General features: G+C 42.2%; 1 protein-coding gene and 1 pseudogene across 1 annotated transcript; one reads left to right on the top strand and one right to left on the bottom strand.

Moving 5' to 3' along the window:
• Positions 1 to 637: 637 nt before the first annotated feature.
• On the top strand, positions 638 to 9,786 carry LOC123189443 (uncharacterized; annotated as a pseudogene).
• Positions 6,661 to 20,500, bottom strand: LOC100136966 (MADS-box transcription factor 27). The gene is made up of 8 exons (XM_044601863.1): positions 20,120 to 20,500; positions 19,455 to 19,533; positions 8,547 to 8,608; positions 7,622 to 7,721; positions 7,496 to 7,537; positions 7,343 to 7,426; positions 7,113 to 7,267; positions 6,661 to 7,006 (listed from the first exon to the last, which is right to left on the bottom strand). The coding sequence occupies exons 1-8, from the start codon at positions 20,299 to 20,301 to the stop codon at positions 6,988 to 6,990; spliced, it is 723 nt and encodes a 240-aa protein (XP_044457798.1). The 5' UTR covers positions 20,302 to 20,500; the 3' UTR covers positions 6,661 to 6,987.
• Between the last annotated feature and the right edge of the window lie 7,089 nt (positions 20,501 to 27,589).

Genomic DNA, 27,589 nt, shown 5'->3' with positions numbered 1-27,589 from the left:
AAAACGTAGAGTCTTTGAAACTTTTGCCAATGCTTTGTCCTTTGCATTTGAGGGATTCACATTCACATCACATTACCATATCTATATTGAACTTTCCTGAAATATTCTTTTAATAGGCATTAGTTTGATGATTTATATGTTGCTGTGAATCATCAAAACCATCCAGAGATTAGTTGCACTTTTAGTTGACAGCAAACCCTTCATTGAGAAGCGAAGGGGTTCGACGGGAAACCTGGTTGAGAAGGGGGACGGGGCTCAACGAAGAAGTAAAAAGAAACAAGTGAGGCCGGACTGTTAGTAGACCGACATGACAGATAGTCCAAACTCCCCTATTCTCAACTTAATTTGGAGCTGGATTGTAGACCGTCCAACACATACGAATCCAAATAAAACAGTTCGTTGGATGTCAAAATTGTCCGAACTATGTGATGCGGACAAATGAGGGCAAAATGGGGCTAGCCTTGGAGATGTCCTAATCATGGATTGGGATTTTGTTGCAAGTTGCAACTTTTCGAGATACTTCCGATACATCCGATACAATGAATAAACTAACCAAACCACCCTCGCTAGAAAGGCGTAAATTCCCTGACCCGATTCATCCCTTGCCATCCGGTCGGACCCGACAAGCGCACGCGGGGACAGGTGTCGCCCGCACGGAGGATAGCAACCCTTCCCTTCCGCATCCAACGGCGCCAGTTCCACCACGAGCCGCATCACCAACCGCGGACAGGCAAAGTGACCCACATGCCCCACTTGCCCGGTTCCGGCGACACCCCGCAGAGCGCAGCCGGCGTCGCCTCCCAATGGCTGCCTCCGATCGGCAGTGGCGGAGGTACACCTGTCGGGGTGCGCGAAGCACCGCCCCTTGAAAATGGCGTCGGGGCGACGTGGCCGGGCGAGGCACCGCTCGTCCGCCGCATATTTTACTTTCCCAAAGAGCTTAGGGCCCCACTTGCTCTCCCCTCCGACCGAATCCGCCTCCACCTTCCGCCCTACGAGGGCGCCACCGCCCCGTCGCTTGCACCCGCATCAATCGATCCGACCAAAATCCAGCTCAAATCCCTCGCCTCGCCTCGCCTCGCCGTGCCCCGGCTGGTGCCCGCTGGCCCGCCTCGTTCCTCTCGGTGTCGGATTGGAGAGATCGATTCCCATGGCCCTGCCTTGTACAGTAGCCAGCTGCCGCTTGCTGTTGCATCTGTGCAGCTGGTGCATGGTCTCCCCTCCCAAATCGTAGTCGCCGCCGGCTCACCATTTGTCCATATCATTGCTCACCACGGCTCCCATCCCTTCTGGTTGCTTTGGCGTTGATTGATTTTGGCGTCTACCCGTCTAGGGTTTCAAGCTCAGCGTCGGCGTTTCAGGTGAAAAATCTATTACTCTGCGTGATTTTGTTTCCCTCCTAGGTAATCGAGTGTAGCTGCTGAGTTAATTGTATGCATGTGCAGCTCTGTGTAGTTTTTGTTATCTCCCGTGTTAAAACTTCGATTGGCTAACCTCTTAGCATAAAATTACGAGCTCCTTGCTTGATCCAGACGCAGGTGCAGGCTGGGCTAGATGTTTTTATTTATTTAATTTTGGGCACTGAAAGTGATACTCGGCGTTGCTGAGTTTTTGCATTGCGAGGATTCAATCTTAGGAGATTTATTTAGTTGTCGCGCTTGATGTTGTAATTTGTGCCGCAATGTTGGAGATGCCCTTCGAGTTCTGCATTGTTGTTGGTGGGTGTCACAGTTTTCCTTGATTCTAGGGATGCCATGCTTTCGGTAGTGGCACCCCTATATGTTATCATGTTGTGAGCGCTGAGAGCCATAGATGTAGTATCAGAAACTTAAGCTGTGTTGTAGTTTGTTGTTTCATGATTCTGGATTTTGTGAACAATAACCGTGGACATCTCAAGTATAATGACCAGAAATGGAGGAGGATGAGTATTTTTGTTTTGCAAATAGTGGATTATAATTTGCACATCATTTGTTCCTATTTGTGATGGTTCCACAAGCTTTGGGTTGTAATACCCTATTTGTATTTGGTTTGCATGCTCTTCATGCATAGTTCATGTATAAGTATGCCACGGGTTATGCTCCTATATGCCACTAAAATTCAGCGTACCCTTCTCGGCTGTGAATGTACAATTCAATGAAGAGCAACTGCAGAAATATCGCAATTGTATTTCTTTGGATGGCTTACTCAGTCAGTTTAAACCAGGTTTTTAGAACGTCTTCAGTGCTTTTGTAGCAACTATGCGTTTATGCAATAGCTTCAGATTTTGAAAAGGCAATTATTATTGCAATGGTGGAGGTTTGGCATATAAAATGGTCACTGGAGAACTGGATTGTTTCACTAAAATTTAAAGCATGTGTAAGGATGAATTGTTTCACTAAACATCATGATCCGTTGCATGTTTCATGCTACTGCCAAAATATATTAATTTTCACCATTTGGAAAGGAAAATACAACACTGGTCCTCCTTTGTGATTTGACCAACATCTTTTGTGGAAATTGTGGTTTGTGGGGTTGGCGTGCTCTGTATTCAAACATTGCAATTTGCACGCTTAGTAGCTGTCATTGGTGTTTTGACATTTCTGTGTTCGATATGCAATAATTAGTACAAATCCACTTGAGTTGGCCGAGGCTCAGTGTCATTTATTGAAGTTCAGACTCCGCAACAGAACCAAATGATTACATTGGTTTGTAGAGAGGCTTCTACTGGTCTGCCTTAACCAAAGCTTCTTCCAGGAGCAGGTTATATTAACAGGTACTTTCCTGTTTGTTTTCTAGTTCTTGAAGGGGAAATACCCCTTGGCCCTTGGGCGTATATGCACCTGATATGGGAAAAAAATAGTATTTGCGAAAAAAGTCAAAAAATTCTGAAACTTTTTTAAAAACAAACATGACCTTCTGGAGGTGTTTGGATTAGAGAATGGTAACGTAAATAGATTACGCTGTTAACGGGGATGTAATGGATAAATCACTGTTTTGTTTGGTTCATGCCTGTAAAGGAATTGAGTTAGGGTGTCTTCTTCGGGGTTCTCATGGCCGGTGGCTGAAAAAGAAGAAGAGCAGACAAGGGATGGGAAGGAGAGCAGACAAGGGATGGGAAGGAGATCAGACAAGGGAGGAGGACGGAGGACTGAGGAGAGGATATAAGAGGGGGGGGGGGGGAGGGAGCCTGTACCTTGCAGCGAACATTCTGCCGACAAGGACGAGCTGAGGCGGCGATGGCTACCAGGAGACGGGGCCGCGAAAAGAGGAGAAGGAGCACGTCCGGTTACTCTCCGGCCATTAGAGACGGGAGGAGCCAGCTCAACTGCGACGGCGCTAGGTTCTTTTGGGAGGTGGCGACGCTGGTCGAGGAGGAGGAGGGGATCATGGGAGGAGAAGTTGCGGTAACGGAACCATTTACGTAGGGGTGCGGGTGGTATCGATCGAGAGATAGCATGTACCCGTTTACGGAGGCAGCCGATTACAGCTTATATGAAACAAACACGTGTAACGTCTTCCGATTACACCGTAAACAAGTAACGTGGATTTCTCCCCGAAACAAACACCTCCTCTGTTGTACTAGTATAAAAAGTTTCACGAAGAAAAACAAGCGTCGTCTTCAGGGAAAACATAAATAAAAATTTTGAGGACAAAATGTGTGAATAGTAACTTGTATATAGTGTTGTTTAGTTTTTTTCCCATCCAGAATACCATGAAAGTCAATCCCTGACGGAACTTTTTATATGAGTACAACAGAATTCCTTTACAGGCATGAACCAAACTTTTTATATGAGTACAACAGAATGTCAAGTTTGTTTCCAAAGATGTTTCAAATTCGTTGAACTTTTTTTTCGCAATTACTAAATTACTTTTTCATATCAGATGCATATACACCCGAGAGCCAAAGGTGCTTGTCCTTTCTTGAAGGCTATTCTAAACAGTTCTGTATTACCTCTGAAGAAACCGTATACTGTTCAGATAAGAAACTAGAGCTGAGCTGCCTTAGCTTATACTTGGCCATCAAGCATGTGAGCAAATGTTTTTAGCAATAGTAGTTAGGGTAGCTTCCCAAAAACATGTCTTTTAGTGCTTAATTAGATCTCTTTTAGCTCTGTAGAGTGTAAAAATCCGCAACGTGTCAAGCATCATGTTGTAGTATAAAACTATGGTGAACAATCACGCAAGAGAGAAAAGCTTTAGCAAAGCTAACTGCACATTCTCAAAGCACAGCCTCAAAAGAATACAAGGACTGTCCCTCTCAAACCTTTTAAAACTCTGATTCTTACCCCAGCCCCACACAAGAATCTAATCCTAAAGAACATAACCTCTTATCCTCTCAAGCCCTGACAATTGTTTCTTCCTTGCTCTGTCCTTGGGTGTGGTTGCTAAATTATTGTTCCTTGCGTGTCCTCCTTGCGCAGCAAGTAGAACTCCTTATTAATGTAGGGCTCCTAGCTCAAATTCAAATAGGACTGGGATATGAGTCACACCCTGAACGACCGTCCTTTTATTCAACGTGCTCTCTTTTCAGGAGTATATGTGAGTTGGCTAAGCTGTTATAACACTTTATGGATGTAAATTTCTTCAGGATTTGGTAACTCAATGATGTCCAGGAAATATTTGTGTTATCAGTGGTATTAATTATCAGTGGTATTAACCTGGGGCTGGACAACCTTTGTCTGTTGTGAAGAGCACCAACAGAATCAGAATGCTGTTAGATGTTATTTCTGTCCTATCGTTTGTTGAATGGACTAAGAAAGAGATTGTTGCTTGTAGTATTGGTACGATGAGGTGAAGTTTGAACATCAACTAGTTTTTAACTCTTCCCACCATCTCTCCTTGGCAGTTGAGAATTTTGGTGTTTTGGTTTCCCTGTGCTGAATATAGCTTTGACTTAATGAAATTGTGCTCTATACTGTCATGTAACATTGGATGTATACGGATAGCTGTTGGCCCTAGAAATACTGGCTAAATCTACAAATTTGTTAGAGATCAAGTCCCTCTGCTCACACAAAACCTTTGCCACTTCCACTATTTCTCCCCATCATTTTCTCTCCTTGTTCAACATGATATCTGGTAGCGACGCAACTACGTAAAGCACATTCCGATTGGATACTAATATATTTAATATTCCCTTTCGAAATATACTCTATACTGCATCGAGACGAGTTTCACTTTCCCTTTGAACATCATCTCGTTTGCTAGGCAACAAGCCTGATACTTCGTAGAACCATTGTTGTCGGGGCTCTGCAGCTTATCACCAACAATAGCAGTACCATTTACTTCACTTCAAGTCCGCTTTTGATCTAAATTATTTATTTCCTTTTGTGCTAGTTTCTGCAAGTGGAGGCGGCAAGCTAGAGACAGCAACTGCATAATTTGCAAGAAAATCGTAAGTTGTACAAATACATACTCTTTCTATTATTCATGAGAAAATGACATATATATCACTCATTCTTACTATGTAATTAGATAATGCGTCCTAACTTTCTTTCTGAGTTTCCCCGTTGCTCAGATTCACATGTTTTTCTTAACATTTGCTGAAAGTCATCTATAGAAATATTTGAATCCAGGATATAAAAATTTAATTGGTTTAGAGCTGCTTTATCTGCATGCAGATGACAACAAGAAAATCACAAGTTGCACAAGATACTTTATATTCATGAGAAAATGACATAGATTTCTGTATATATTTATATTTGTCCACAGATCATTTTTAATAGATATGTATCGGTACTTTGTAGTAGACCTTAGTGCTCGTGCAGTTTGCTCAAAATTAACATGATTTGTCGAAACATTGTTGAAATCAATCTATAAAGATAAGAATTCCGGGTATGATAAATTCAGTTGATCTGGAGCTGCTTTATCTGCATATGAATCACAAATGCTGCTGACAGATATGTGTGTATTGTACACCCGAGAACCTGACTTACTTGAAGCTATTTTAATGCGGAAATGGTTGAAGCAGTCCTGGAGTATTGAGGAACAAATTTTGTACTCCCTCCGTAAAGAAATATAAGAGCGTTTAGATTACTAAAGTAGTGATCTAAACACTCTTATATTTGTTTACAGAGGAAGTATTTAATATGAACTTATAGATAAATTTGTTCCTGTCATTCATGAATTCATAATATTGATGTGGCGGTAATGTTTACTCCCCTCAGGTATTATTAGGTGTATTTTAATTGTCAAAGTTTATGCGTTGACCAAGAACTATAGTACAATTATATGCGGGTTACTTGATGCAACATTTGTAGCATTTGATTTGTATTCTGAAGTAGTTCCTTATGATTGTGATTTCTAACTATTAACAAAAGATCGTAGAAGAAGCTTGTGGTGAAAGTTTGAATTTTGATAAAAAAGATACGCGTTATGTATCCAGAGCTATAGGGACCCATGGCATAGAGTTCCAGGATATATCATTATTTTGCTATTAATCCTTTAGCTAATCAGGTGAATATTGGTAACCAACAATCTTTGTTTACCGTGATGTATGAACGGACAAAGTATTTCCACCTGTTAGCTAAGCTATAGTGGCTCTCTTGCCATAGTATTTATTTCCAGTTAATTTCTCTGTGCCCGAGTGATACTTTTTATTAGCCTTTGCGAACATGCAAGCAGTGGCATACTTAGAAATGGAGAAATGTAAACCCTGTCACACACCACAGAACTTTCTAAGAATGATGGCAGAAAAAAGCGGTAACTGAATTTTGCTCAATCCACACTTCACACCTTTTGTCAGTAAGCTAGCTGCTCATGCAGTTGAATAAACTCACAGAATGTGTTAAATTGTTCTAATACAACCATTTGCACAACAGATTAATCCTTCCATGGAGTACATTTTATTTGTAACAGATTTACACTACCGTTTATCAATCGGTCGTCACATGCGAACCACTTATGTCTTGCTATTGGTTTAGGTTCTTTACAACCAATAGTATTCTGGCTGCTCTGAATTGTATCCCTTGATAATAATAATAACAAGAGTAATCCCATACCCCACGATCGTCATGGATGTAGTTGCAATCTGCAAGATTTAATGTAAGTCATAATCAAAGAAATTTGTGATTGAAACTTATAAAGAGCCGAGAAAAGAGTCAATAGATCCCGTGCAGAAAAAAACAAACATGTACCCTAGTTTAGGGGGCGCAGTATGCTCAACATCATTTTGTTGCTGCGGGGAATTGAGTTCAAGATCAACAGAAACATTGGCATCTTCAACAACTGCAAAATTGTATGGAGTTCTTGAATTTCGGTTAACTTCAGTCACTGCCTCCGTCTCAGAGAGCTGAATAGAGAATTAAACAAAAGTCAATCATGGAAATCATTCGTGTGATTTCAACTATCATGATTAATTCAATACCTTTTTCTGTAACTCAACATTTTCCTGACGAATTAGGTTAATCTTTTTGTATAATTCCATGTTTTCTTGGTGGACAAGACTCCCCTGCAAATAAATGAATAGTCAGTTTGTTGAAATATTTCATACGTTTCAGGCTGGTAAATGTTGTAGTACCTTGTGATTCAGTTCATGAATCTCATCAATCAAGATTTGGTCCTGAAAGAAACATTAGTGCTCCTCTGTTAGTCTTTTTGGAGGAACCTGTGACGTGTATATATAACAAGTGTTTTGCATGTTGACCTTTTTTGTCCGGATGCAACGCAGACTTATTTCCAGTTGATTTTCTAGAGCCTGCAGTTCCTTGACACCCATTCCAGAAAGATCTTGTCCCATCAACTGCCTGCAATTAAACAATGTTGCGCGTGTTTTGACTGAATGTATATAGGGAACATTTCAGAATATTTCCATAGCCTCTGATCCAACTGTGAATTAGTGAAATGTTGTATTTCAATTTATTACTCCCTCCGTCCCATGATATAAGAGCGTTTTTGACACTACACTAGTGTAAACAACACTCTTATATTATGGGACGGAGGGAGTGGATCTGTGTAAGTTTTATCTTTTTCAGGTAGTTACGGTCTTACGGATTAGGCTTCTGTAGAATGCAACTGTTGATTTTCTGCTGGGTGGGGGTTTGACAAACCAGAGTGCTCTGACAGTAACAGTAAATAGCTGAAGTTTTTTGAACTGGTCATTGGTTTGCATGGGAAATTACTAACTTAATTTCATCTTTATATTTCTTTCATTTCTAGAAGTCAAAACTGACACCCACATAAACAGAGGATTGTTCTGTGGAGTCAGCATACCTAGTTCCCACAGAAAATATTGTACTCTTGTGCGTTTGGCTTATTGTCTATGAAACCAAGTTTCATCTTTACATCCAAAGGCTATCTGCTTTCGAATGCAATAATTTGTCACAAAATTAAATATTCTACACAGTGAATAGCTATTAATGCATGGACTCTGTTGTGCATTTTGAGTTTTGTATCCTTCGTAATTGAGTATCATGAATTATTTTCTTGAAAGAATTAAGTTTCTTTTATAGCACATTTAAAGATTGTAGTTGCTGGATGGTGTACACTTGTGCTGATAGCGCGGTACTCTTATAAATTTGACAAATTTCTGATAAATAAATACGGAAAATTTTCAGGTTTTCGGGCCATACCGATGATTTTCTTGCAAGTTGTGCAGTTGTTGTCTCAAGCTTGCTGCCTCCCTTTGCCAGAACTATGGAATTTGAACTTACAGTTAAGTAATGCCACATCAGGTTTGCCAAAAGTATTAAAATAGACATGGTGCATAGAAAAGCATGATTGCCCTATCACTATCAGTGTCATGAAAGTACTGAATCACATGGTAATATCTGCAACTTTATTTGACTGGGTATAATTCATACAATAAATGTTGAGAGGACAAATAGGTTATAGGATAAAATATAATGCAAGTGGGAAACCTTTGGTTTTGTTTCCTTCGGGTACTTCACTCCAATGACTGTCAAGGTGCACCCAAAAAAAGTGACTTGGTGATATCAGGTTGAACATATATTTATACACCCCACATGATTTGTTGTCTTATGCCATCTCTAATTCTCTCAAATGCTTCTGTGAGGCAAATCAACCTTTTAGCATGTGAGCTTCTAAAGAAGTATGAGCTAGAGGCAGAACAGGTCTGGAAACTCGTTATTATCCTGCTGGAAGAAGATTTCGTGTGGCAGTAGAAGGTCTCAGTTTGTCTCAGTTTGATTCAGAACTGTCATTTGGGGTTCATCTCACAAGTTTCAATATAGACTGAAGGATTTGTATGTGTTGTACATGTTTCCTTAGCTTCCATTATTCCTTCTGAGAAGTTCTGTTATGTTGGTCTTACATATTTGATTTTCTGTCCGAGGTTCAAAGGAGATTAGGATTCGGATAGGAGCTGTATGCACAAGAGCTCTTTTCAAATGGTTTCCTACATGAGAATTCCTACCCCGTTTGCTGTTTCTTCTTTGGCCAATATTTGCATCATCTTGCGGCCTATAATCCTCAAGGTTGTTCTGTAACTGCAGAATTTAGCGAAGGGACGACGAGCTAACTTAGTGAGAAATACACTCGTGTTGGTTGATACCATTCTAGTTGAGCTTTGATGTTTAGTTCTGTAGTTAATCTGACGGGCCATTTAAATGTAAAACAAACGGTGCTGCAGACAGCACAATCTTAGGTTCACCTCAATAAGCTTCAATAGTCAAGTAAATTGCAGTTCAGCTTGATGCTCACAAACTAGTTTCATCAGGTGCACCGCCGCAAGGCCATTTTGGTCAGCTTGGATTTGATTAGTAGTGTTTATATCTGTCATCTGTTTAGAGTTCTAATCTGGCTTTGCTAAACCCTACAATTTGTTTGTAGTCAAGAATACCAGTCTGCCAATACATTTTGTTCTATGAAGGCGTTTTCAACCTCTGATTGCAAGTTGAAGCAGTTGGCTCAACACTGGGTGTTGGCACAACATCCATGCCATTCAACAGGGGTTCATTAAGATTTAAAGAGTCTTTTCCATTTGGTCAGCGGTTGGTCATCGGTGGTGGTGTTAGCTCACAATTTTCCTGTCTGAGACGTTGCAACAATAGTCAGTTTGAGGTGAAAAGTCTGGAGCTGGATCCTGAATTTAAGGGCCTTTTCCCAATTTACATGGATGAACTGCTATCACTTTTTAGTTCGGCTGATGATGGGCCTCCTGAGTCTGTATGATGAGCCAGCATGATTTGCCAAAAAAGGGTATTTGCAAATCTATGTTGCTTGAGATTTTCTTATGCCTACAAGTGATACACTAAGCCGTCTGCCCAGTCTAACGCCTCTGTTGAGATTAATTCACATGATTCTAAAAACACAAGAATATGAGAAACACACAATTGCAATATCATGTCCATTTGAATCCTACAAGATTTTGGTTTGTTTTGCTGCATCACATCCAGAGCAAAGCATTAAGTATTCCAATCCTTTAAATTTCCTCTGAAAATCCTTTGAATGAGCTGCCCTAAGAGGTTTGAGTAGGCCGGTGGTATGTTGATTTGGAGAGAGAACTAGATCTCTATAGAATTGATCTTAGGCTGATGTTCTGAAAGTCACTAAACCCTTCTGGGAGTTGATAGATGGATCTAATGATTGATGGAGGTGAAGCTACTAGATCAACAATTTTAATGATAGAAATATAAGGAGGCAATGCTAGATATTTCATTGAGTTGAGTACAAGAGAATTTTGGGTCACACGTCATTAGAAAATTGGATGATTCTTTGTGTGGTCGTGTTACTGTATAATCACTGCAATTAAGAACGAGCTGCTTGGGCCACTTGCATGTGGTAGAAGAATAAAAAGTTCGCCAGTGATTTGGAAAGTAAAGATCCGGCAAAGTTTGGGTATTTGTAGCACTCACTGATGAACTGTTCAAGGGATGCCCGGCTATGGCAATTTTTTGGTTATTGGTGGCGCTAAATTAGGACGACTTGGGAAAGGTTTTGGCGACAGCGTGGGTGATACAGTGGGTATGTCATTCTGCTATTCATGATGATGAATTTGAAACCCCAATATTGACCATGTGTTCACGGTTTTGGCTCATTCGCACCCACGGTCCAATTGCTCGGAGGCCCTACTAGTATATACGCAATGTTATGGATGAGGCTGCCTCCTTAGCTCTTAATCTTTGGCTCTGAGATGTCCTTGGAGTTATCAAAGATTTGATGTTAGATGAGAAGTATGCCCCAATCCCTAATGAGATTCTTAGTGAGTTTCTCTAGAAAAAAGCTCACTTTCAGGAGGCCTGTTTCGGCTTTGTGGAGAGGGACTAAAACACATGTTCTAGTGTAAGTTGCATTTTCTTTGGAAATTGGGGCCATGTGCAGCTTCTTTTTACTCTTGATATCATACATATGGAATAAAATTCTATTGTTGAGAGTGTTTGCTATACTGACGCATAGATATCAATTGGTTTCACTAAAAGAAGATGTTGACTAGAGGAGACATCAAGAAGGTTGGTCTAGACCGAAGGAAGTATTGAAATCTGAACTCAAGGATATGAAAATAAACACGGGCTAAGGGTCCGACATCTTTGATGATATTTTTTCGCACAAAAAATTATGGGCATGTAAAGAGTTTGCCAATATGTTCCTAAAACTAGATATGTGAATATTATAAACCATTGGCATGACTGTTATTTCGAAGATAGTGACAAATGCACATAGGAGTATAACCCACAATGCTTGTGTAACCTTCATATGAGAAAGATACTTCTTGATAAACTCGTGATTGATATTACATGAGTTGTAAATCTCTGGAAAATCCAGAACAATTCTCAAACTAGAATTGAGTGGCCATGGAGATGATAAGAACGAGGATGAAGTTTTAGAAATTGATGGAGAAGAGGTGCATTGGGATGTTGAGTTTGAAATTTATTTAAGAACTGAACATGATTAAGGTGCAACTTGGATCATGTTCTTTTAGCTTAATATAGTTTAACCATAGTGTTGCACCAGTCAACCAATAATTACCATTGCTAACTACACACCGTTCAACTGATTATTCTTCTAAGGATAGAACAAAGTCATAGAAAACTTGGGAAGAGGATAAGAGGGCAAGTGGTACGACCAACGTGCTTTGTATGAGGCTTTTGGCTCATTTGTTTAAGATGGTTGTATAGAAATATATAAAGGGACACAACCGCTGTCTAGGGTAGACTTGATTTAGACATAAACTTGAGAGTGTACCATACTTCAAAGGAACACCCTTGTCAAAATTTTACAATGTGTGTAGAACATAGTCAAGGATATCCTTGATTCGAAATTTTAGCAAGCTTAGCCTATAGATGATTTGTTTGTATATCAGTTCCTCAAATACTTATTTTGGTGATTTAGTGGTCTCTTTCTCAATCTAGAATGAGATGTTATTCCGAGAGAAATTCATGTTTTACCGCGCAAACCACTAGAGGTGAGCTAAGATATCTACCTTAAAGTGCATCTAATCCCTTTGGTGGGATTTTGGTAATTAATGTCAACATATCTTAAAGTGCATCTAATCCTCTAGGTGGATTTTGCTAATTAATGTCAACATATCTTAAGGAACTAATGCTTTTACTAGCTTATTTCAGGAGTATCCTTAGGTTACAAATGACATAAAAGGTGCCCCCCCCACCCCACAAATTCTCATGAAGATAAGTGTTGGACAAGCCAAGGACTTAGCCTTTCTATTTTAGTGATCCAAGATCACAAGTCCATAGGCATACTAATACTATAAAAGGAAGGTGGTTGCTAAGATGTGTTTCTTTCTCTTAAAGGTCAAACTCCAATTCCCTTGAAAGCTTTTATTTTGTCCTATATATTTGCCTAACTTTTACACCCTGGAGCTTTTACAAACCCTAACATTTCGGAGCTGCCAAGTACTCCACTCGGAACCAACAAAACATTTGGAAAAACCTTCGGTCGCCCTCTTGAAATTTTTGAATGCACCTGCTCGGAATTTTTGAAGTGGTAACAAACAGTGTGTCATAGATGCAGTAGTCTCCTCAAATCCTTTAGATGTTATCCAGTCGGACCATCCCAGCCACTTGAAAGTTGGCACCTTTAAGTCTATTCAAAGCTTCTGAGCTGTATTAAAGTGGGTGTAATGATCATATTTTTGGTCCAACCTATATATACCCCCACCTATCCCATTAGTTCACTCCAAGCAAACCCCACTCATGTCCTACAATCCGAGAGAGAACTCTACCTTCTTGTGCTGATTTCAAAGGGCTTTCTACTCCAACCATCAAGCTAATTCTCCAACCCAAAAGCCAAATCTTGAGAGATTTTGTGTGTGGAAGATATTATATTTTGAAGCACAAGAGCAAAGGATTCATCACCAAGCAACCTCAACCTTATTACTTTTGTAGGTGTGTGCCTCCTAGATCAGGTAGGTGCTAGGGGTCAAGATTATGAAGAAACCATGAAGTTTGTAGGCGGAGATTGCATACTTCATGAAGATCTACCTCGAGCGAGGCCAGTCATTCGTGGACATATGCCATGATGACATAGGTTGGTTGATCCTTTGTGGAGCCTTCGTGGATTATTGTTCCTCATGGGCTAGTTCCTTAGTGGAACTCGCAACCTTGATCTTCGTGATCTTAAATCCTTCTTGTATTGAAGCCTCCATCAACATGGAGTAGGATAGCGCTAACTATCTGAACCATAGGAACAATCTTCGCTGAGCCATCCAGTGTCTGCATTTTTCTAACTCTACTCTTATTCTACTTGCATATCTTTACTTTCTGCTCCCTATACTCTTGTAGACTTGCATATATAGGGTGCTTGATTGACTGCCGTAGAAAAAGGTTAAAATCACCAGGGAAACTAAAATTTGGGAAAAAGTCCTTTTTGCCCAGTAGTCTATTCATCCCCTCTAGACATACTTAATCGATCCTACACTACCATCTTAAAAAGAGACATATAAAAATATTCCGCATGATTAAACTTTGTTGAGAAGTGATGTTGGGTAAATCATTTTGCCGTTGCATAGGTTAGTGGTAAATTTTTTATTTATTCTTAAAGAAGTATACTGGTTTGCTTAAAGTATCACATTTATCTGGACAACCTCTCGTACTATTTCTTGGGTTGATTTAACCCCTAAAACGAAAAAAATATTACTTAACCATAATGTGGGATATGAAGATGAAATCATTCACGTGGTAACCATGTTACTGCATCACCATTTTCCTGACTTGTTATCACACACAGAGAATGACATAATGAACTATAGAAATTCCGCCAGCCACAAAATATCCCCTAGGACTCTCATTCTTCATTTCGATTTTCACTATAATTCTGCATTAAGCCATGGTTGCTCCATATTTTCATCGGTGTGATTCTCAATGCAATCTCTTTTTGGTATCATATAGTGTTAGAGAGGAACATAGTTGCTAGTGAGAATTTGATATGAACATGTGAGGAGAGAAGTGAAGTAAAGACAAGATGAGGACATTAAGGTGACATGGGGAAGACAAGATAAGTGACAGTTCAGTTGGTCCAATGAATGACACATGAGTAATATACCTTAAAACATTAGTCTAATTAGGGGTTAAGTGATTTGGTTTTTGAACCCCTAGAGTCGAAAAGGGCCAAAAAGATAACACCATGATGGATTATTCATACAAATGCAGCACTTGTGAAGCATGAGTGAACTATACCTTTTCCTTGTTTTCTTGCCATTGTCTCGAATCCAGACCGCATAGAGTTCACTTGACCATTTAAGTTGTTGTGGTTTTAGATCACTTAAGTTGGTACATCCAAATAATATTATGTATATTTTTAGAATATTTATTGTAATCTCATAAGACATTAAAACTTGACCACAACAACTTTTGATTCACAAGATTTTATGGATGTTCTTTATCAAATTTAAACAATAAGTAGTTTTCTCTCCTCATTAAAAATCTTCCGGGTGGGATACACTACAATTAAAGGATGCACATGTACATATAGAATCATATGTGAAAATAATTGTGTGTATCTTGTATCTCAGGCTCAAAAACATGGGAGGTTTAATCGACGACCTTGACTAGTGTAGAACATATTTTGCCTAGTGAATGCACTTGGGTGTATTTTTAGGATTGCTGTCTTAGTAGAGTGAGTTGTATTCCTACTCCATATGTTCCAACAAATTCAAAGTCTTGCACACTTTACATTGAAGTAATTATTTAGATCTTTGCTAGAGAAAAAAGTGGTGGCACCAGGGTTCAAGAGTGACAGGATTGATATGTTCGTAAAAAGATGACGACTAGAGATAAGTGAATCTTCTATTTTATCGATGGTTGTCATTGGGATATTGGGCTTCCAGGCTGGCCGAATATGCAGTGCTACTTGGCCGGTGAGCTAAACCCAATGGAAGAAGACACCATTTTAAGTGAAGAAAAGAGCTGAGTATTCTAGAAAAGAAATGAATGAGGTTTAGCTCATCATCATTAGGGCAAAGGTCGGAAATGGCACTAAGATTAAGTTTACTTGGACCAGTATCAAGGGTGTTGCGATGTGTGTGGGTATGAAGAATTGCCATTTATGTTATCAAAAATGGTATCCAAATATGATTTAGCCAGTTAGAGGTGAGGAAGATGAATGGATAAGTGAGGTATGTCAAAGAATCATGTAGGTGGATGTTGACATATGCATTTTCCTTGCATATTTTCATGTGGGGTTTTGCACCTTATCTACTTTTTATTACTATATCTCATAACATAAGTTTTTTATGTACATTTATTCCTAAGATGTCAACAATTGATGTCTCATGAAGACACGACAATCAATTAATTCACCCATAGGGAGCTCAAGAAGAAGAAGTCGCAAGCGGCGCATCAGGCACACTAGCTAAAGAGTTGATCTATGGCCCAATTGGTTGTCATGGTCCAATTATACAAGGACCACGCTATCTTGCCTTGGTTTGTGCCCCAATACTTCAAATTTTTGTCTGTCTCTGCATTGAGATATAAAATCAAACAAACAACGAGAGAGAAGAGTGGGAGATAACATATAGAAGTCTTGCCACCAAGATATATGTAGTCTCCATTTCACCACCACACAAATGGACAGAGAACCGAAATCAGCAACATCAAGTTCTCCATCGACCATACATGGCTGCCCAATCTCTTTTGGTTCGATTTATTGGTTTGTATGTGGATTTATTTTGAGATATCTTAATTGTTAATATCATGGTATATCTCATTCATACTCTGTTCTTGTCTTCTGTTTCCCATGTAAGTCATTCATTCTTGAGGCTATGGAGGTCTCTAGTCCAATGACGAGTACGATTGATAATTATTTTTGGTAAAATATATATGTACGTGGTGTTGCTCTTTGTAATGTTTAAAAAAGATTGAATGTGCACCCGCTGTGCTAATGGGACATGAAGAGTAAATTGGAGATAGGATGGGAAGATAGATTTTGCGGCGGATTAAGTAACCTTGACTGATCTCCCAAATTATTCACATGCAAGATCTACGTCATAGCCACAAAAATCTTAATTAATCATGCCTTAGAGTGAGATTTGGATGCACTCTCAACCCAACCCACCATTGAAATGTGTGAATGTTTTCTATTGGAATTTTCAAACGTCTTCCAGAAGTATGTGCAAGTGAGCCATTGGTCAATCGGAGCCTCTCAACGACTTTTGGTCGGACCCTCAGAACTATTTGGAAGTTACCTCCTCTACTTTTATTCGGTGATTCCAAGCTTTGCTAAAAAGTCCGCGACAATCACATTTTTGGGTCGAGCCTACACATACTCCACTGGTACCATAAGTTCACTTGAAGCAACTTATTCAAAGCCCATTTTCGTGAGAGAACTACTACTCCTCATGCCGAGTTCAAATGGACTTCTACACCAACTTTTCAAGCCACTCCGTTGAGCTCTAATCATCCTCCTTTCTTTCCACTCCAACTTTCCAATCCAAAGCCCCCTCTTGAGAGAGTTTTGAGTGTGGAGGAGATTATCTTTTGTAGCACAATAGCAAGAGATTCATCACCAAGCAACCTCAATCTTGTTATATTTGGATGCTAGTGACTAAACATGCTCAGAAAATGAGATCTCGCCACGACATGTCAACTATTCTGTTTTTATGGGCATAAGTAGGAAGTAAGTCGACACATGTTGGTCTCCAAGATGATGTGGTGTTGTGGTGATAGCAACAAGGATGCACTCTTCGATCTATCCGGCATGGGCTTGCCATTAAATGCAAATGTGGTGGAAGGATGAAAAGTTATGGGCAAGAGCCTTGTCCCAATGAATTATAGCGTCAAGCATGATGGCGCTTGTATGTCTTCCTCCTTGGGTTCATTTGTTGAAGAGCTCCCATCTTCTCCATTTGACCATGGCCAACCGGGGCTGGACAACTGTTGTGGCGGCTGACGTGGTTGAAACCCTTCCCCGGGGTTCGGTCCAGTGGGGTTGCGAGTACTCTGGGTGAACCCCTTGTCTCGACGTGGGTCAATGCTGACGACAATAGCGCCCATTGTCACCATGGAGGAGTTCCCAAAGATATCTGTCAGGGCAAATGTTGCATTTGATCATGGATGCCAGCTTGTGGTTGGCAGGTGCGCTTCAAGGGATGTTAGTGCCTCCAATCGGCATATTCTTCTATTGTCTCCTATTGGTTGGTGCCTTAGGCCTAGGCTAAGTACCGTTGTCCATTGTCAGGGTTTTACATGGTTGCACTCTAGTTGACCGTTTTTGTATGGTTTTGGTCTAGTTTCCCTCATAAACCAGACCAGTCTTAATAAAATCAACGGAAGCTCCCTGACCAATGTTGACGAGATTCTATAAGAAAAGAGAAGAGTATGCATCAATTTAAAAGAAGACCAGATATCTCGATCGAACAAAAGAGCATTCGAGCTCAGTACCGCAACCAATATACTCCCACACCCATCAGTCGAGAGCTAAGGCCACTCACAATGCACAACATCATGGTACTAGTGTATGAAATATGATAGTATTATACACTAGTATCATATTGCCAATTCACTTATTCCTTTGAAAAATCCCAATACAAAGTTGTGGATATGATGTATTTCTTATTTCATTATCTCGTTTGATGCGCTATGATATTGCATCATAATATGGTACTAGAATCTCCTCTTTGATCCTTTATTACAATGTCACCTCATCTTTTTCTTAGATCTAAGCCCAGTTCCCTATACAATTACTCGCTCCATTCCAGTGAACAAGGCGCACAACATCTGAAAATTCAACTTTGACCATAAATTAGACAAACCACATGTGGATTATATGTGATAAAGAGTATACTGTTGAATTCATATTGAAAAGAAGTTTTTAATAGTATATTTTTTAAGTCACAAAAATATACATTATTAATCTAATTTATGGTCAAAGTTAAATTTTGGGAAGCATGACACCTTATTCATTGGAATGGAGGGAGTACATTCTCCAATTCCAATTCCTCGGAAATGTAATAACAAGCCAGATGTCCTGGCCATCAACGATTTGCATCTAGTACTAATTTTCCGCTAAAGGGAATCAGAACACCCAAGTAGCATGAAACATCATTCTTACTACATGCAATAATGGTCCAAACATAGCAACTGTTGACTATTCAGCAGGCTCGTAATTAACTTGCTATAACTCTGTCCAGTTTAGACATGCTTGAAGTGGCGCCCTAGCTATTTCAAGCAATCTTGAGAAGGAATAAGTCCCTTACTTTGTATATTTCCTTTTTCCATATAGCTATGTATATACCCACGATTCTGTTGAACTTGGTCCGTGGCACTATGTACCATTTGATTTACCTCTATCGCTTTAATTAGCTAGTTGTTGTAATTCACAACATGATTATGAAGGCCGTAGTGACGAACAAGTAACATAACTACCCATTATTGAAACTGTCTACTGCGCGCATACATTCTGAGCTTCCTTATATAACTACCCATTCTTCAAATGTACTGGGTGCACACATTCTGAACTTCCTTAACTATATATATATATATATATATATATATATATATATAAATCTCTACCGCCAACGAAATAATGCCAAAGCTGGCGTTTGCATCGTAGTTATAGCTGAACGCTCAGCATGATCAAGACACCTTATCTCGCGCGCACACATACAACACTTCTGTACAAATGAAAAGCAAAAGTACACATTGCATCTATTCACTAAGAAAATTAAAGATAAAACTAACCACAGTAGACACCAACTCATTGCCAACTCATACATGCATGAATATTGATGAACGTCCTTTCAGTTTAATTTAGTATTTTGATCCCTGAATTTACATCCTAACTGTAGCAGCATTTGCTCTCTTGTTCTTGCATGCAGTTTATGGATGCTAGAAAGACAATTTACCTTGCTGTTTGTGTCTTATCTAACTTGTTTCCTGAGCCTGTTTAAAAACTTTTACTTTGTTGTAACTAGTGAGACCGACGCGCAAAGAGGGGGGGGAGGGGGGGGGGGGATTATTGTAGTAAAGAGGTAAACTACTGAAAACCAATATAACTAATGAACCAGTAGGAAACAGCAGCAGCTTTACATGACGAAGAATTGTTTATCTAAGGTCTACAAGGCTTACCTTAAGCTCCGAGTTGGGGTTTGCAACAAGTTGCTGCTCCTCCTTGGCTCGGCCATATCGATCTATCACTGACTTCATGCTGCAAGAATTTGATCGAACAACACACCAATAAGGACCCACAAAAAAAAACACATACACACCAATAAGAACAGACTCTTATGTGATTTACAAACAATTACTGTACTCATGTGATGTTTGAGGTGAACATGTTTCCCACATAATACCAGAAAACCCTAGATCTATATTACTTCATTTTGACGAGGAGATACGTATTCTCTTCATTTGAGTGTGTAGCTAGGATCAAGCTTAGAAATGCATGGAGAACAGTAATACATAAAGATGCTAGATAGAGGGTAAATAGAATAAAGAAAAGATGTGCAATTTTTTAAGCTGATCCTAAAAGGAAACAATTTGCCATAGTATTCTTCTTACTCAAGGCCGCTGTACGCATATGTTGTAGCTGTACTCTTGATGGTTGGTGGCCTTTGCAGATAAGCACAAACATATTTTCGAAAAGTTTTCTCAAAAATTTAAATAAGCTTTCAAAGGTGAAATCACAGGCACCAGAAGCTAATCAACAAAACAAGCATCTAGTTTTCATGATCAAAGTAGCGCGTATTTCTACTAAAATGGGAAAGCAAACTGAAGCAATGGAATCCATTGACCTGGAGCTGGCGTACTCATAGAGGCGGCCGGTGCTGGAGAAGATGACGAGACCGACCTCGGCATCGCAGAGAATACCCAGCTCCTTGGCCTTCTTGAAGATCCCGTTCCTCCGCTTCGAGAACGTCACCTGCCGGCTCGTGGAGTTGTCGATCCGCCGGATCACTATCTTGCCGCGCCCCATCTTCAACTACCTCCCACACGCAGAGGACAAGCTAAGCTACCCGGTGCAGAGCAAGAGGGCGATGGAAATAGATAAGCTGGGTGGATCTAGCTGCCGGAGCTCTGGAAGGAGAAAGTTCCCAGGTTTCCCAGATAGGCTGATTGGAGGGGGTGAGAGGAAGAGGAAGGGGGAGAGGAGTCTTCTGCTGGTGCCTCTGCAACTTGTCTTTCCTTTAGTTGCTCAACTTCCTTAAATTAGCAAAGAAATGGAAGGGGAAAGATACCCCCCGATTGGCTAGGATCGTAAGATAGGTTAGTTTATTGTAAATGTTAAACAACTGATGATAATTATGGGGGCATGGGCCATCTTGGAAAGGATGCCCAAATTGGTTGCACGCAAGAAAGGTAAAGCAAGGCATTGTACAGTAGTAGATATAAACTTTTATTTAAATACCTTGGATGCCATTTAGGGACAAGTCAAGATATGAGGCTGTCTGTAAAGAGACGCCACCTTGATTTCTTTAGTGGGGTGGAGAAAAGAGAACGAAGCGGGAGAATGCGGCTACATGTAACTCTACAAATGGTCTACGACACTAATAATTTAGATTAGTTTCGTGACACTAGTCTATGTTATTAATATGTGATGCAGGTAACAATGTAGGTATCATAGGCTGGCTATTACATTAGTATTTTTTTTAACCTTTTCCTTTTCTCTTCTTCACATTTATTGTATTGTTATGGTGTTGTCGTGCATGTGGACTTTGCCTGGTGGCTTTATTTATAAAGTCGAGCGTATGCCTTTTCTCTAAAAGTACACGTATAGCTGGACTCTTGCATGAGAGCCCACACTCCTATTACTTTTTTATACCTCTCTTCTCCACATAGTCAAATCGTCATGTAAGCGAGTTATAAGCATGCTATTGTACCTACTTTTATGTTACTCGCGCTATGGCTAACCTAAGATTGTGTGGCATGCAAACAATATATTTAATTTTGTATATTGCATCGCGCAAATAGTAATGGTGGATATATGGGAAACTGCGCTTGGCTCCCGATATCATCGAGTCCGATTTTTGAAAAAAATAAAAAATCTGTTTTTTTGGGGTTTCAAAAAGTTCTGGAAAAAAATATACACATATCTATGGATGCATACTGTACTTGTTTTGTAAAGTTTCATGGTTAAATACATTCTCAGGCGAGCTCCACAGAAATGATAAATGTGTTCCTAGCACATGTACACTACAAAAGACCATGCACACAAGGCATTTTAGCAATTCAAGCAACATGCAGAAAATTATGGCTACTCATCATAAGTAAATGAATAATATAACGTAAGAGACCATTTTATTATATGAGTGAAAATAATAATATTTTTGGTGTATCGACTATTGCTTAAAAGGAAAGTTTAGTCCCTTAAGTCAACTAGTTTGAACAAAAATTGCACAGAAAGATTACATGTTGAAACTAAAAAGCAAACAATATCAAAATTAATTGCAGGAAAGCAAAATTTTATAAAATTATTTTATGAATATTACAAAAAAATCTAAACAAAGAGAAAGGAAAATGGATTCACATAGCTTTATTAGTGAATTTGTATTCTTTCCCTAGTTTTTCATGCCCCTAGTTATTATTAGTTTCTTTTAACATTTGTTGTGACTAAGCTGGCACGAGAGCGAAACTCGACCTCTATCTATTGAAATTTCTAACTATGGGGTATATTTTGTACCCATCCTGTAATAATAGAGAAAATTCAAACGGTCGCCTAGGGCCGTATCCCCATTTGGCATCCCCTCCCACCTAAGAAACATGTTTGATGACGACTCCCTCTCGCTTCCTCCCCTATTCCTAGGCGGCTAGGGAAAACTCTTCCCTCCAGGCTTCACCGGCGAGCCCATGGATTTGCCTCCCCTCTGATTGCCGCTCCGACGGCGGTGGCTGGGAATGGAATCCCACTGCCTCCTCACTGGTTAGCAATTTAGGTTAGGTTTTTTTATTCCTCGCTGGTGCGGTGCTCGGGGATGATGCCGCTTCTTCTTCTAGCTTGTCTTCTGGGTTTCGATCCTCCTCGAGTCCATTCGTTTGAAAGTAGTAAACAGAGCTCCGTAGATTCCTGTTGTCTCCTCGGATCAGTGAGGTTAGGGTTTCTAGTCATGTGACGAGATTTGATGTCAGGTACTTCAGATTTATGCAAGGGTTCATAGATGATGACTGCGACTCCAGGGCGCTGGTCTTTAAAGGCACATGCACGAAGACTTGCCAGTTGTCATCAACAAGGTCAAGCCGGCTCCGGTAGGGGAGCGTCGACGACTCGTTCTGACCGTAGTCGTGATCGTTTAGTGTTCTTGAAATCTTGATGTAATTTTTATTATGTTTGAGATGCTTTGTATTTTCGATGTGCATTTATAATAGATTAGATCTTTTTCAAGAAAAATACGTTCTATGAAAAAGAAAAAGAAAAAGAAAAAAGGCACACACATCCAATGCTAAAAGGAAAAAAGGAAACATGTTCGATGCAAGAAAAAAGGGTAGCCCTCGCTCGCTCATACCCCCTCGTCGCTTGCCCCTCCAGGACGATCGGGGGGGGGGGGGAACCCTAGCCCCCAGCCCCCTCGATCCCATCCCTCCTCCCCCTCCATCGTCGCCGAGGACACCAACGGGCAGAGCCCGCACGTTCGGCGACGGCGGCAGAGGGCTGCTCCTCCTTCCCGGGCTGTAAGGCAGCGAGGGCGCCAGATCCACGGAGGTGCGGCCTCTTCCTCGATCCATGGCAGCACGGTGGGCCCCTGCTAGAGGCGTTTGTGGTGGTGCGGGGTGAGATGGACATAGGATGGAGGTGGGGTTGGGCGTGGCCGATGGCGGCAGCGGCGTCCAACCCGGATCCGGTCTTGGCGGAGGCGGCGGCGACTCCGGCCTGGATCCGAACATGGCGGTGGCGGCGTCCCCTTCGCTGGGGATGACGGGCCAGATGGTGGGTCCTTGTGGCGGCGGATCTTGGGATCCCGCACCCGGGGACATTGCAGGACGTGCGTGGCGGCCAGAGCTTCCTCCGGCGTCGACGGTACTTCATGCAGGTGTTGGGGAACGTAGTAATTTCAAAAAAAATTCCTACGCACACGCAAGATCATGGTGATGCATAGCAACGAGAGGGGAGAGTGTTTTCTACGTACCCTCGTAGACCGGCAACGGAAGTGTTGACACAATGTAGAGGAAGTAGTCGTACGTCTTCCCGATCCGACCGATCCAAGTACCGAACGTACGGCACCTCCGAGTTCTGCACATGTTCAACTCGGTGACGTCCCTCGAGTTCCGATCCAGCAAAACGTTGAGGGAGAGTTTCATCAGCACGACGGCGTGATGACGGTGATGATGTTCTACCGACGCAGGGCTTCGCCTAAGCACCGCTACGATATGACCGAGGTGGAATATGGTGGAAGGGGGCACCGCACACGGCTAAGGAATGATCACGAGGATCAACTTGTGTGTCATGGGGTGCCCCTTGCCTCAGTATATAAAGGAGGGAGAGGGGGAGGTGCGGCCGGCCCTATGGGTGCGCCTGGAGGAGTCCTACTCCAACCGGGAGTAGGACTCCCCCCTCTTGCCTTGTTGGAAAAGGAAGAAGGAAGGGAGAATGAGGAAAGGGGGGCGCCGCCCCCCTTCCTTGTCCTATTCGGACTAGGGGGGGAGGGGGCGTGCGGCCTGCCCTGGCCGGCCCTCCTCTTCTCCCTTATGGCCCATGTAGGCCCAATAACCACCGGGGGGGTTCCGGTAACCCCCCGGTACTCCGGTAAAATCCCGATTTCACCCGGAACGTTTCTGATATCCAAATATAGGCTTCCAATATATCAATCTTTATTTCTCGACCATTTCGAGACTCCTCGTCATGTCCGTGATCACATCCGGGACTCCGAACAACCTTCAGTACATCAAAACACAAAAACCCTAATTACGATCGTCACCGAACTTTAAGCGTGCGGACCCTACGGGTTCGAGAACTATGTAGACATGACCGAGAAACTTCTCCGGTCAATAACCAATAGCGGAACCTGGATGCTCATATTGGCTCCTACATATTCTACGAAGATCTTTATCGGTCAGACCGCATAACAACATACGTTGTTCCCTTTGTCATCGGTATGTTACTTGCCCGAGATTCGATCGTCGGTATCTCAATACCTACTTCAATCTCATTACCGACAAGTGTCTTTACTCGTTCCGTAATACATCATCCTGCAACTAACTTATTAGTTGCAATGCTTGCAAGGCTTGAGTGATGTGCATTACCGAGAGTGCCCAGAGATACCTCTCAGACAATCGGAGTGACAAATCCTAATCTCGAAATACGCCAACCCAACAAGTACCTTCGGAGACACCTGTAGAGCACCTTTATAATCACCCAGTTACGTTGTGACGTTTGGTAGAACACAAAGTGTTCCTCCGGTAAACGGGAGTTGCATAATCTCATAGTCATAGGAACATGAATAAGTTATGAAGAAAGCAATAGCAACAAACTAAACGATCAAGTGCTAAGCTAACTGAATGGGTCAAGTCAATCACATCATTCTCCTAATGATGTGATCCCGTTAATCAAATGACAACTCATGTCTATGGTTAGCAAACATAACCATCTTTGATTAACGAGCTAGCCAAGTAGAGGCATACTAGTGACTCTCTGTTTTTGTCTATGTATTCACACATGTATTATGTTTCCGGTTAATACAATTCTAGCATGAATAAAATAAACATTTATCATGATATAAGGAAATAAATAGTAACTTTATTATTGCCTCTAGGGCATATTTCCTTCAGTCTCCCACTTGCACTAGAGTCAATAATCTAGATTACACAGTAATGATTCTAACACCCGTGGAGCCTTGGTGTTGATCATGTTTTGCTCGTGGAAGAGGCTTAGTCATCGGGTCTGCAACATTCAGATCCGTATGTATCTTGCAAATTTCTATGTCTCCCACTTGGACTAAATCCCGAATGGAATTGAAGCGTCTCTTGATGTGTTTGGTTCTCTTGTGAAATCTGGATTCCTTCACCAAGGCAATTGCACCAGTATTGTCACAAAAGATTTTCATTGGACCCGATGCACTAGGTATGACACCTAGATCGGATATGAACTCCTTCATCCAGACTCCTTCATTTGCTGCTTCCTAAGCAGCTATGTACTCCGCTTCACATGTAGATCCTGCCACGACGCTTTGTTTAGAACTGCACCAACTGACAGCTCCACCGTTCAGTAAAAACACGTATCCGGTTTGCAATTTAGAATCGTCCAGATCAGTTGTCGGTGTACTAGAGTAGGGGTACCCTAGTATCCCGAACTCGTGCACGGGCAGTTGCGGCACCCCGCGGCAAGGCTTGCTGGGTGACCGCCAAGACCCTCCGTGGTTCCCTTGAAGACCATTCAAGAACAAAGTACTCAAACCAAGGCCCCGGCAAGAGGAGCTTGCCGGGAAGGCCAACCAAGGCCCCGGCAAGAGGATCTTGCCGGGAAGAGACAAGACCCCGGCAAGAGGAGCTTGCCGGGAAGGCCACTCAAGGCATACCAAGAAAGCTTGCCGCGACGCGCCCTACGTCCCGGCAAGGCCCGGTGAGCGACAAGCTCCCAAACGCGACAAGACAGCGGCCGCGGCAAGGAGCTTGCCGCGGGAAACCCCCACTTCGTGCCCGCGCTCCAGCACACCTGCTAACGTGTCGCTCTAGGACTCTCCCAAGCACACGTGGCAGGAGGCCGTGCAGCTAGGGGTACGTGGTGGCAAGCGGAGATGAAGAGAAGGCCATCGTGGCAAACGGTGGCGCTCCTAACGGTCACCTTTTGCACTGTTTAGGAGACTCAGACAGGCATTTAATGCCCTTGTCCCCTGCCGTCAGAGTTAGGTAGGATGCACTGTATCCACAGTAGCGGTAGCTGCACCTACCGCATCCTTTTCCATTTTTACCCTTCTAGTCTACGTTGCCACCTGTCGGTGACCCCTTGAAAGTATAAAAGGAGGCCCAGGCGCAACGTAGAGGGAGGGGGCCGGTTCGGCTCATTCGAGACACCAGAAACACTCCCACGCTCAGTCTGGTAGCGTCGATCGCTCCTGAGCAAAGATTCAATACACACAAACAAGCAGCAGTAGGGTTTTACGCATCCGTGCGGCCCAAAGCTGGGTAAAACCGCCCGCGTGTACTGCCTCGATCCGCTCTTTGTGCGCTCTCCGCCTCCCACCGAACCGAAAGGGGCCCTGTCCCCATAGGTGTTGGTGGATCAGCACCCCCCGACATCTTTGGCGCGCCAGGTAGGGGGCGTCGAGATTGTGCGAATCCGATCCGGCGTGCACGCAAGCTAAATCTTCATCGTCTTCACCGACATGCCACCGAAGAAGAAGGCTTCGGCGGCAGCTGTTCCGTCCACGTCAAGGCTCAGCTGTTCTTCATCGTCATGGCTCCTAAGGAGCGGGCGAGCAAAAGAACGACGCCAGTGCGGCAACAGAAAAAGCTAAGTCATGCAAAACTTTAGATATTTCCTTTCTATATAAGGTTATCCGCCTCGGAGATCTTGTTCTTTGTATGGAAAACCTGTGCGCGGAGGAATCAACTCGTAGCTAGTTGCGCCCTTACTTTGTTTCGAGTCCGCTCAACAACTTAAGTGAGCTGCTAGCGCCCTTACTTTGCTTCGAGTCCGCTCAGCAACTTAAGTGAGCCGCTAGCGCCCTTACTTTCTTTCGAGTCCGCTCAACAACTTAAGTGAGCTGCAACTAGTTGCAACAAGGTTGCTTGTCGGTAGCGACCCCGCCAGCAGGCTGCTGAAGTTCCGCACTCAGCGCTCGCGGCAAGGGTGCCTGCACCGGCAAGTTTCCCTAGAAAGCGTAGGGTGGACGTACAAAGAGAGGTTGAACAGGAAGATAGCATGCGCTATTTATTTGAGATTTCTGCATAGACCTGTATGCCAAGGAGCCTTCTCGGGGCTAGTTGCGCTCCATGTTGCCTCGAGTCCGCTCGGCAACTTGTGCGGTTGCGCTAGAACCAAGAAGGTAAACCTTTCCGGGAGGCGATGTTCCCGAATAGCCGCTAAGGGCCCGTTACCTCAAGCGCTGCTGGCTGGATCGTACGCACCGGAAAGCATTCCAGCAGGCATAGGGAATATGCAGCAAAAGTCAAAATTCGCAAGCGAGTTAAGTGCACTTCAGATGCTAATCACTTGTCATGTTTAAACGCAGCTATGGCCCGGGGGCTGGCAACGCCTTTAGGACCAATCTTTCCGGTGTCAAGAACGACGAAGTTCTTCGCCATAAGCCTTTCTGGCAACGATCTTGCCGGGA

The sequence above is a fragment of the Triticum aestivum genome, chromosome 2A (genome assembly GCF_018294505.1).
Source record: "Triticum aestivum cultivar Chinese Spring chromosome 2A, IWGSC CS RefSeq v2.1, whole genome shotgun sequence".
Lineage (NCBI taxonomy): Eukaryota > Viridiplantae > Streptophyta > Magnoliopsida > Poales > Poaceae > Triticum > Triticum aestivum.
The sequence above is the reverse complement of the archived record's forward strand: the minus strand, read 5'-3'. Positions and strand labels throughout refer to the sequence as shown.